Below are 12254 nucleotides of genomic sequence, written 5' to 3' on the forward strand. Positions count from 1 at the left end.
GACTGACTGACCTTCGGACCGGTCGCAACACTTGCATTGGCACCACCTCATACAAGACACCTAGGCTAAGGGCCCCCGGAGGTGGGCAGGCCAGGTATCATTGCCTTGGGTGCGAACGACGAAATTGCAGATGCTGGCAGAAGGCTCTGCTCCTCGTCATGCTGTTACTTGGCTGCAGATTCTAAGCTCGCCCGACGTGGGCATAGCGCCCCAGAAATGCTCTCTGGGGCCAGAGAGGAGCCCGCGGCCAGTACTTTCTATTAACCTTGGTAGGTGCTGCGCTCCCGCTGGCCTGGACATTGCATCGCCAAATGGAAGGGAGGGAATCCCTCTCTTCCTCCCCAAACTCCTTCCATCCGCCCTGTATTCCTTCCCCACAGACCTGCCGCCCACTCAGGCGGGACATCTGGATAGGTGATCCCGGGGCCAGGAAGCTGGGGCGTCACGGGATCTGAGCGGCTGGGGACCCCGGTTGCCCTCAGCACCTGGACCGGCCAGCAGCCGAAGGACACTCGCGCTCGGCGGCGGGTTGAATCACGGGTGAATCAGTCCTTGCAGGGTCCCGGAGTTTCCTACTGGGAGGAGGCGGGGCGGGGTGTGGACTCGCCGGGGGCCGCCCACCGAGGCGACGAAGGCGGGCCGGGGGCGGGGAGTCGGGAGGAGAGGCGGGGGCGGACTCCGCACGGGCGGAGGCGGACTCCGCACGGGCGGAGGCGCGAATGTGCGCCCAGCTCTTTAAAGCGCGGCGGGGACGGGCTCCCACAAACTCTGGGCTCTCCGCGTCCCTCCCGGTTCATCCTGCAGCCCCAGGTGCCTCCAGCCCAGCCTCCGCAGCATCCTCACTTCTCCAGCCTCCGGGGCTCAGCAGAATCTTTGAGACCTCGCCGTCAGCGCGGGGACATGGCGACCCCCAACGGGCTCCGGGCGCCCTGCCCCCAGGCCGCCGTCGCTCGGGCTCTTCTGTTCGGCTTAGTCCTCATCCAGGTGGCCGGAGTCGCCGGTGAGTGGCACCCGCCTCGAAGAGCCCTGGGGTGAGCCACCGGGAGGAGGGAGGACGGGTCTGGCTGACCGCGGGCTCTCCCTGGCCGCCCCGAGGTGCGGCTCGCCCGGGACCCGCCGCCCCTTCTGCTCGAGATGCTTGCCCTGGGCATCCATTGTTGCCTAAGTGCCTTTGGGGCTCTCGCTTTAGTTTCCCAGTGAGCCGACACCTTGAAAATGATGGGACAAGGCTCCGCACCTGCAGGGGTCGACAGGCAATGTTTGAATGTTATCCTTCATTGTATGTGGACTTTCCTTAATGAGAAACGGCTCTCGGTCTTCTCTTGATCGTCAGTGTTTTAGATTGGGTTAGTCAGTCCTTCCAAAATGTCGCTTGGATTGGAGCAGGCCCTGTAAGCCTGTTCCGTGTGAGACGCAGGCAGAGACTAACCTTCTGAGAACTGGCAAAGAAGACCTTAACAATAAGGCATGCTAACCGAATACAGCCGACAGTGTACAGGCTTATTGTCTGCCGGGGTGTCTGTGGAAGTTTCTGAAATAGTGACTGAAATTATTCATGGGGTTAGATAAAAGTGGAAAAAGTCAAGATTTGTTTTTTATTGGATGCAGTCCTAACTCTTCCGACATATGTGGGCTTTGCCCTTTAACATGGATTGCAGAAACCCATCCTAGCCGGTTTTCCTTGCTAAATTAAACCTGGAATTCTGCCCTTCCCCCTTCTCCAGTTGGTCCGTGGATACCCTGGGCCCCTGAAGGCTCCTGAGCTGTGCTTCCAGGTCGTTATCACAGGGCTTTCCCCGCGAATAATCTCAAACAAGGACTTCAAGATCATTGTGTGTTTCCTTAGATCACCAGGTCGTCTTGCCATGAGGAACCTCTGGGTTTAGGAAAATATTGCCGATTTTTTTCTTATGATAATTCAGTTAAAGCTTTTGTGGTTAGGAAAATATTAATGTGAGGTTTATGATGATGGTACAGAGTGGGAATGTTTTATACCATCAACATAAAATTGTGTGCTGAGAAGTTCATGTAAACATTAAACTGTTTCTCTGTTGTTTAAAGGCACTACAGATGTAGTGGTAGCATATAATATAACTTGGAAGTCAACTAATTTCAAGACCATTTTGGAGTGGGAACCCAGACCCATCAATTATGTCTACACTGTTCAGATAAGGTAAGCTAGGTACCAAAAAAAGAAAAATAAGATTTTTGTTGTTTCCACTTTCCTGTGCTGAATACGGATGTCTTTATTTTTTTTTTTTTTTTATTTATTTTTTTTTTATTTGTGGACTTTTATTTGCATATATTTTTCTTTTTTTTTTTTTATTAAATTTTAAAATCTTTAATTCTTACATGTGTTCCCAAAGCTGATTGACGGATGAAATCACTTAACAGATAACAGAGAATAAGAGGGCATTCATGGTAATGTGCTGGCCGGAGTCTGTAACACTGACCTGAAACTGATAGAATGTTTGGTTTCTGGAGATGATTGGGGAAATTTGTGAGTATAAGCTGTGGAGATGTGAACTTTCTTGAGCAAGCCGTGGTGGCACTGATAGATGTGGTCGTGGATCACTGATAACTCATTTCTCTGAGTACACACAGCCTTTTCCGTGCTGTCTAGACTGCCAGCTGGATCTAACATGTTAGAGAAGAGGTAGGGAGGAGTTTGGACATATACATTGCCCTTAAGCAGTGTTTGATTCATTACTCTTTGGATTCATGATTCAAAATTCCGTTGCATACATGACCTTGGAGGAGGTCAAATCCGTGATTCACTGAGCAGGGAAGGAATACACCATCAAGTTTTTGGTTTTAGCAAGTTTTTGGTTTCTGAAAGGTTCTAGGATGCTTGGTAGAGATCTTATTAAGTAGAGGACAGCAGCTATGGAAACTAAGACTCCTTGTAGAAGGCACAGACATGTCGCTGACTAAAATTAAAGGTTTTTTTTGCTGTTTTGTTTAACTTGTACCAAGTCTTTTATAGCATTTGAAATGCAGCTCTTAAGTATGGAGCGGGTCTTTTAGGCGGATGTTCTTTTTTTTTTTTTCCAACATCAACTTCATGACAACTATTGCCAAGCCAACAGGGAAGAAAATTTGTGTGTGCATGCATACATGCCTGTATATACACAAAGAAAGATTTAGAGGAATTTAAAAGTCGAGGTAATAATTACAATTATGGCCAAACTTGTCAAATCAGATTCCACTTGATGAAAGTTACTAATTCCACAAATGCAGGCAGGGCTGAACTTTACCTTAGTAGACACTTTGTTTCTGAGTAGTGAAAAGATTTTAGGAAGGATGCTTACCTCTTAAATATATTGAATCTTAAGTTTGAGGAACGTGAGAAAACATATTTCTGATTTACCAGATTTTTAAACATTTAGACTTTGTCAATTCTGAGTTGTCAGACTGCAAGGCTACTGTTAGGTAAGCGTGTCAAGTCTTAAGTTCTCAACTGCAAGGCTGCTATTATTTAAGCGGACATGGCCCCCGTGTGCAAACAACCTAGCGCAGAGCTGCAGCTTGGGGGCGCCCGCGGGCCCTGTGTTGGGTCCCGCCCAGCGGGCCATCTATCCGTGTGCTGAAGGAACTGTGAGAGGTCCCAAGCCCCTGCCGGAGACTCGCACCCTTCCGTTACCAGCCCACGGGTAAATGGGATTCCTAGGTAAAGGGACCATAGTAGTCATTTTATAGACGAGGAAGCCGCCCTGGAAAGGTAAGGGATTTACCTTGGTGTGCTCACAGCAGGGTCAGGAAGCAAGGCCTACGGAGCAGCGCGCACCCCCACCTTTCAGTGGGTCTGCGTGAGTCTTGTGTGAGACTCCAGAGCTCGGAGGAGGAAAGAGAGCCGTTCCCCCTGGTCCCCTCAGTGCACCTTTCTCCCTCCCGGTCGTCTTCCCTAGAGAAAGCATCTTGACCCGCCGCTCCTCCAGAGCCAGCCGCCCCACCACCAGCCTGTCCCCAGACACAGGGCGCCACAGCTGTGCCTGGAGCTCCAACTGCATTTTTCCCTTTTGGAAGCAGTTTTCAGTCGCCAAGTGTTACTGGCTCAAGCCTTGCCACCCAACCATCCCCTGAAATACTGGTTCCACAAATTCTAAATTGGAACTTCCAGAGCTTGTAGAAAATAACCTGCTCCTTAATTGGTGGGTCTGAATTCTGTTGGGATTTTTTAGAAGTTCAGGCGGGACTTTTATTATTTCCAAATCAGGAGATTTTGCAATACCCAGAGGAACCTCGGAGGCGTTTATAGTGTTAATGCTGATAATAGCAGTCAAGAGGAACTGACTGCAGAATTGCCCCTTCCCAACCAGTTTGCAGTACTTAAAAGCTCTATAACTTCTGGTGATTATTACCTGTGCTAAGTTTTTCCAGAGGTCTGTGGTTCCTCCTGTGAGCTGAAGGAACCGCAAATGCTATCTCTCAGATGGAATGTAGCCACAGCACCCAGAAGTGTTTCTCCTGTTATCTGAACAACTTGTTTGCCATAGCAGTGGAGAAGAATCATCAGGTTCTTGTTCACTTTTAAAAATAGAAATGATGCCGTTTTTAAAAATGCATTCTGGTCATTCTGGAATTAAGGCTGCATCTCTACTTTTATCACAGAAAATTAGAGAAATTCAAGAGTATGTACACATATTTCTGTCTTAATCTTAGTTTGTGAATTTATGGACCAAGAGTATGTTTGTCCACACCCTCTTAGCCTGGTTATTTAGTTCAGACTTTTAAAAGATTCTTATTTATGATTCTTATGACTGGATTTAGACAGTTAAATCCATATGGCAGCTTGTTTCCTCCCCAGTTCAGCCTCTAAATGTAAACCATCTAATGCTCCACAAATCCTGGCCATGTGCAAGCCCTAAAGCCCCACTGTTGGAGGAGCACAGGGCTGGAAGTACCAGGCTCACTTAAGTGCTTTAATGAGATATCCGTGCTGGGGCCAGGGAAGGGAGAGATCAGTTCTGAGCAAGGAGATCTGGAGTTTCCTGTAGAAGGTGGGACTGGAGTGTGGCCTGGAATGACGGGCAGGACACTCTGGGGGTTGACGATGGGGAACAACAGGGCAGCTGTCAGCTCGCGTGGGACACTTGTCAGTGCCTCGAGTGGCACTGACATTTTTCTAGGAATTGTTTCAGATCTGCAGAATAGTTTCACGTTTTTCATAGAAGTTCTTTATATCATTTCAGGATAATTTCATTTTTAGTGCTTCTTTAAATCATTTTCTCTTCGATGATATCTTACAAAAGAAAATTCTGTCTTAAGAGACAGACTCAGATCTGTCTCTTAGTCTCAGACTTTGACAGACACTACCTGTATTGTTACTCTGTAATTTTTGATGGCTCATCCTGTGAAAGTGAGGGAGGCAAGTATTGATCGTATAGTGAGAAGAACAGACCCAGCTGTCATCTCATTAGCTGTAAGACCTTATACAAGTTATGTAGCAGCTCTGAGCTTCAGTATCCTCATATGTGAGAAAGAGCCAGTACTTTCTTGAAAGGATTAATACCAAACGAAGTAACATGTTTAAGGGTCCAGTAGAGCACCTGGCTTATGGTAGTTTTAATAACTGTTAAGTAACCACACCAATAATGGTCACAATAGAATGTGATAGAATAGAATGTATTATTATATAGACTGTATGACTGCATTGACTATATTCTACATAGAATACAGAATGTGATAAACAGAATATAATCATATAATAAGTAGACTAATAAATAATTGAGTCTTGATGGAAAATTGTCCCTTCTCCCACAGAGTCATGACAAATCATCCACATTTTAAGAAGGGTATTTAACGAAATGATTCAGAGCACAGACCCAGTAGTCAAACTCCTGTCTGGCTCAGAAACCCAGCTGTGTGACTTTGCACTGGTCACCCAACCTCCCTTTGCCTCAGTGAGTGGCCTTATCTGTAAGAACAAAGGCAATTTCAGAGCGCCCCCTCGCCCCCACCAAAGGTTGCTGAGAGGACCTGAAGTGCTCAGCGTAGCAAAGGCCTCCTCAGGATTGCTGTGGAAGTCAGTGTAGGAACACAGCAGCCCAGCCAGAAAACAGTTACCTTGTTGGATGCAAATCATAATGCTCCATTTCTCTTCCTTCCTTTCCTCAGCCCTAGATTAGGAAACTGGAAAAACAAATGCTTTCACACAACAAACACGGAGTGCGACGTCACTGATGAGATTGTGAAAAATGTGAACGCGACGTATTTGGCGAGGGTCCTTTCCTACCCGGAGCACACCAGCATTTCCACTGTGGAGCCTCCGTTTGCCAACTCCCCGGAGTTCACACCCTACCTAGAGAGTAAGTAGCTCAATTTGTAGTAACCTTTCATTCTTATTTTCATAAATTTCTAAATATTCTGTGAGCTTGTGACCCTTAGGGATGATTACATTAAAAAAATGTTTATCCATAAACACATCTTCTCAGAAAGTAGTAAGCGCCACAGCCCTCTTCGCTCATTCTGGATGCGGTAGGAGGCTCATGGGATGTGAACTTTGGAGTTGATAAAAATGTCATCAAGTAGCTTTCTCCACCAGTCTGTCTCCAGACCCTACCAGTAACTGGCTGGATAGGGGGCAGAGAGTAGGAAATTCACAAGAGGCTGGCAGTTCCAATATTTCCCCATATAGATTGGTCATCAAAAAGTTCCATAAGATCTTATGGAAAAGCCCAAATGAAATTTTTGACTGACCCAATATTTAGGAGCTTTTATATATCTTCTGAATTTTGTGTCCCATCATCAGACCAGAAGTCCCAATTAGGGTTTTTCACAGAAGGTTACAAATCCACTGGGAAAGTTCGGTTTCCCTCCCATCCCGTCGTTGGACTTGCTGACCTTTTTCCTCGCTTGACCAGGATTTGAGTCCTGTGATGTGCTGGCGCTTGCCAGGCCAGCTCCCATCCTGCTTCCTTCATGCTGCTCTTGAAAACACAGAATGCTTTTCTCCCCAGCCTTTGCTAAGGGAGTACAAAGGATTCCTGCCAAGTAGGAGATGCAGATTTTTGATCATGGCTATGGTTCTGAACTAAGTGTTTTAAATAAACACACATGTAGCACACTGAGAAGAGTGAAATCGGCGGCTCTGGTAGAAGATTTAGAATGAAAGTGTTGTGTTATTGGTGTTTTTATGTTTACCCCGCTGATACCCCATGAGGAGTTTCTCCAGGCAGGGGTGGAGGGAATGGGCCAGAGGAACAGGCAGCCCCTTTCCCCTTAGTGTCTACTCTGAGGGTGGAAACAGGGGGCAGCCTCACCCCAGGTGAATCGGATGACCTGCTCTGAGCCTCTGTCTGCCAGAGCCTGTCTTCAGACTCCTTGGTGCTTTTAGCTGTGTGCCTCTCCCGGTTCTAAGCTTAGACCCCACCCATGACCACCGACAGTTACTACAGGTTCATTGATATTTAGTCTCCCTCCTTGGGCAGCATCCTCACAATTTCTTTTATAGTTCTTGAGGATCTTTTAAAGTAATTTTCGTTTATTTTTATTTTTGGCTGGGCCCTCCTTGCTGCATGGGCCCCTCTCTAGCTGCGGTGCACAGGCTTCTCGTTTCGATGGCTTCTCTTGTGGAGACCGGCTCTAGGGTGCATACCCTCAGTGACTGTGGTTTCTGGGCTCTGGAGCACAGGCTCAGTAGTTGCGGCACAAGGGCGTAGTTGCTCTGAGGCATGTGGGATCTAACCAGATCAGGGATCGAGTCCCTGTCCCCTGCATTGGCCGGCAGATTCTTTAACACTGAGCCAACAGGGAAGCCCCGTTCTTGAGCTTTTTGTAAGCTACTTCAAATCCTTTTTTGGTGCAAGAGAGAAAATAGTTTATATTTCTGTGTGCTCATACACACACATCTTTGCCTATAATTCCTATTGAATTATGAGGATTTGTTTCACTATTATTCAACCGAAGCACATGAGATAATTGAGCCATCAAAGAGACCTGGTGGTTAAAAGTGATTTTTTGAGATACCAAGGACATTTCGTGGGCTTTCCCACAGTCTCTATTGTATCTAAAATATGGAATCTTTTGCAGCTGTTTGGTTAACCACATGTGGCTGTTGAGCGCTTGAAATGTCAGCTAATGCCATATGTGTAAAATATACACTGGATTTTGAGAAAGATCTCAAAGTTTTCATATTGATTGAATGTTAAAGTTATAATATTTTAGCCATATTGGGTTAAATGAAATAGATTAACTTCACTCACCTTTTTACTTTTTCTAATGAGACCACAAGGAGATAGATTTAAAGTGACATCTGTGGCTCCCAGTACATTTCCGCTAGACAGCACTGCTGTAGAATGTCTCTTGGTTCAGCTCTGGTGCCAGGGAGCTGGTTCTTTGAGGTATTTCGTGAGGGATGACTAGGTGGTTATTAACCATAATAACTCAATGGGGTTCTACTTTGTATAGAACTCTTTAGTCCCAACGAAGCTCATTTTCTGTGTTTTAGCAAACCTTGGACAGCCAACAATTCGGAGTTTTGAACAAGTTGGGACAAAACTGAATGTGACCATACAAGATGCACGTACGTTAGTCAGAGCGGACGGCAAATTTCTAAGCCTCCGGGATGTTTTTGGCAAGGACTTGAATTATACACTTTATTACTGGAAAGCTTCCAGTACAGGAAAGGTGAGCATTCTTTTGTTTTTATGACTTTTTAAAAATTTCAAATCCTTGATTTCACTTCTTCTCCAAGTCAAACATCAAAGCAAGTGGTTGACAGGGCAGTGTTGTGGAGTGGGAAGCAGACTGCTGTCTTGGTTCTGCCTGTGACTTCAGCTGCTTTGGACTGGCCCGCCTCGGGTACCCAGATTCCCAGCCAAGGGGCAGGACCAGTCATCTCTAAGGTTCCCACTAGCTCCCACATTTCTTCTTCTATTGAGGATCCCAGAGACAGAATTTGTTTTTCATTCAACAATTAGTACTTCTTTCCTTTTTTCCTTTCTTGCAGATATCTTCTAATGGGGCTAAATATTGGGTTGACTGTATCCAAAGTGGATGTCTTCATCCTTGGGGGAAAAAATCCTTAGCAGTTATCAGGGGGAGCTTGATGAGCCAACTGACTTCCAATCTTTATGTCAGATGTGTCCACGTAGGCTGGGCTTCCCTGGTGGCTCAGGCCATAAAGAATCTGCCTGCAATGCAGGAGACCCAGGTTCTATCCCTGAGCTGGAAAGATCCCCTGGGAAAGGGAATGGCTACCCACTCCAGTATTCTTGACTGGAGAATTCCATGGACTGAGGAGCCTGGCGGGCTACAGTCCATGGGGTTGCAGAGTCAGACACAACTGAGTGACTAACACTTTCATTTTACTACCACACGGACTTAGTAAAGGCAACAGAATTCACTCTGAGCCTGGATAAATAAAGAACTCTTATCTTTTAACAGAAAAAGGCCACGACAAACACTAATGGGTTTTTGATTGATGTGGATAAAGGCGAAAACTATTGTTTCCACGTTCAAGCAGTGATTCTATCACGAAGAGCTAACCAGAAGAGTCCAGAAAGTCTCATCGTGTGCACTAGCCACGAGAAAGGTCTGTCCACAGGTGAGGCTCTGCCCGTGGTCTGGGAGGCAGGGCTGCCTTCCGCGGGACCAGCTACACCCTCAGGACTAGACATACTATCTTCAGGGTTTCTTGCGGTTGGGGCAGGGGGAGGGTACTCATGATTTTAGACGTTTAGTTTCTGTGTCATTCCCTTGTATTAACAGGTGTTTTTTAGTTTTTTTTTTTCCTAGCACCTAGCATGCACTAAGCTCTCTGCTGAGCGAGCCCTGGGCCCATGGTAGATGTTTAGGATTTAGTATCAAATCACAGATTTCTCTGGGCATTTTTTCATACTTCTGGTTTGTGGTGAGCTCACCTGGGGAACTGGGTATAGCAACACCCCGTAGACGTTTGTGAGCACCTATCATGGGCTGTTAGCCCAGGGTCATAACCCATGAAGCAAAGGGATTGGGGCTAGCAGATACATGTGTACATGTGTGTGCCTCACTGGCACACATGTGCACACATGTGCCACACCACAGCACAGACACCAGGTGAGGAGTGGATCTTATCTGGAGGTGCCATGGAGGCTCAGACATGTGCACAAGGCTGAGAGCCCAGGAATCTGCCTCCAGGCTTGATTGGGATTGTGCTCTGAGTAAGGGAACAGAAGAGTGAGAGGATAGTAATAACGACCTAGTGCCTTGCTGAGAGGTAGTTTAAATATTTTAAAGTCACTTTAAAAATTCTCTCCTGTTAACTGACAATGACAGAAGGAAAGGGCTCTCCTCCTCCCAGGTCCTGCACCGTTTGGGCCATCACACCCGCAGCCCTCACATCCATCTTCCTAAAGCCAGCTTGAGTTCCCCTGCCTCGCTGTCTTCGCGCACACCTAGATCACTGCTTCCCCTGCCTCTTCTCTCTCTGCTGAAATGTGTCCTCTGAGAATCGTTTCATGTGCCGCCTCTACCAGGAAGCCTTCTCATTGCCCCAACCAGTTATGTCTTCTTTATGTGAATCTGGGTAGCACTCTGTATCTCTCTTTGCACTGATAGTTCATCTTCTATAGTCACTGCTACCCAACTCAGCATCATCTTTAGCCACTTGTTTCTAACAGCTATTCTTGCTTCCATCTACATGTATCTTTCTAGACTGTGAGCATTAACTAGTTTGTTAAATGCTTTTTCATTGTTGTCAATTGCCTGCAAACATCTAGGGTTTGAGAGATTCTTTCCTAACAGAAATGTATGGTGGAGAAAAGAGATTTCAAGTTACACAAAAGCTGGATGGTATAATTTGGGGTTATGCCCTGGGTTCTGCCCACTGAAAAATGAGATTCAGGCTCTCTCTCTGAGTTGACTTGGTACCTTTTATTTTTCAGAACTTTTCTTCATCATTGGAGCAGTGATGCTTGTGATCATCATCTTCATCGTCATCCTGTCTGTGACTCTGCACAAGTGCAGGAAGGTGAGAGCAGGGCAAAGTGGGAAGGAGAACATGCCCCTCAATGCTGCATGAAGATCCTGCTCTTGGATCTTTCTGCCAACTGCAGAGCTCGTGCTGCCCTGTGACCAGGAGCTCTTAAGGCAGCAGAGCACATGGAAACACAAGTGGCTGGAGCCTACAGGCCCTGGGGCTCAAAGAAAGTTCTTATCTGACCTCTGCTTGTGGTTAGCATCTTGGTTTCAACGTCAGCATTAAGACACTTTGGAATGTAACGAGCGGTACAACCAACTCCAAGTTTTTAAAATTGCTGTTTTAACACTAAGGCACCTTTTGCACATATGCTTTCATACTGTATATTTTTTACATTCAAGTTGAAGCCAGATTATCTAAGGGAAAACAAATGAACAAATGCCTTAAAAATTCCTGCGTGGACTTTTGGAGAACTTTTGAGAGGCTGACATCAAACCATGTGGGCAAGTAAGGTGGAAACTGGGTGGACTTTATAACGATATAATGTCTGTCTGTCTTTTTGTAATATGGTGTTTAAGGTCTTTTTTTTTTTTTTTTTTTGAGTGCTTTCGGAGGTTTGAACAATTAGCAAACGTTTATATGAATGTGTTAAAAGCAGAAGACTTGTATTTGGGGCACATTCTTAATATGCATTACAGTTTAGCACTTTAACTGACAAATGCTGTTGATGAAACACTTGACAGCTAACTATGTTTTTATAAGACTACTCTACCAACAAATTATATAGAGTTTAAGATTTAAGGTACTTCAAACTTTATGGTCCAAATTGTATGTATTTATATAATTTGAAAAGAGGTTTTATATATGGGGATTTTCTATTTATAGAGGTAATATTTTTGTTTGTATATTTTGAGATAATTTATTTAATATACTTTTATATAAATAAAGGTGACTGGGAAATGTGACTATTACATGTTCCAGTTATTATTTATGGTTTGGCCTTTGTATTGGTTGATTCTACTGCAGTAGCAAGTGACCCTGAAATTTTTAATGGCTTATGACAATGGTATCTTTATGTTACCCTTATGGTTTGGAGGCTGTGGACTGACTGCAGCTCTTCTTAATGTCTTCTCATTCATTCTAGGACCCAAATCAAAGGTGAAACCCCTCTTAGGATCAGGACAGTGAAATGAATGTGGCTTAGTCGTGTCCGACTCTTTGCGACCCCGTGGACTATGCAGTCCATGGAATTCTCCAGGCCAGAATACTGGAGTGGGTGGCCGTTTCCTTCTCATAGAGGGCAAAGGAAAAACGGGTAGAACAGGCAGCCATGTCTTCAGGCTTTAAGCTG

The 12254-nt window shown here is 45.6% G+C and overlaps 1 protein-coding gene across 2 annotated transcripts; it reads left to right on the forward strand.

Moving 5' to 3' along the window:
* The first annotated feature begins 766 nt into the window (after positions 1-766).
* On the forward strand, positions 767-11757 carry F3 (coagulation factor III, tissue factor). Of its 2 annotated transcripts, XM_068966137.1 has the most exons (6): positions 767-1000; positions 2062-2173; positions 6118-6308; positions 8450-8628; positions 9388-9547; positions 10869-11757. In XM_068966137.1, the coding sequence occupies exons 1-6, from the start codon at positions 901-903 to the stop codon at positions 11003-11005; spliced, it is 879 nt and encodes a 292-aa protein (XP_068822238.1). In that variant the 5' UTR covers positions 767-900; the 3' UTR covers positions 11006-11757. The 2 variants fall into 2 exon arrangements, with proteins under 2 accessions (XP_068822238.1, XP_068822239.1); XM_068966138.1 differs by lacking the exon at positions 9388-9547 and having other exon boundaries at positions 10869-10895.
* Positions 11758-12254: the final 497 nt, after the last annotated feature.

This window comes from Capricornis sumatraensis, chromosome 2, assembly GCF_032405125.1.
Source record: "Capricornis sumatraensis isolate serow.1 chromosome 2, serow.2, whole genome shotgun sequence".
NCBI lineage: Eukaryota > Metazoa > Chordata > Mammalia > Artiodactyla > Bovidae > Capricornis > Capricornis sumatraensis.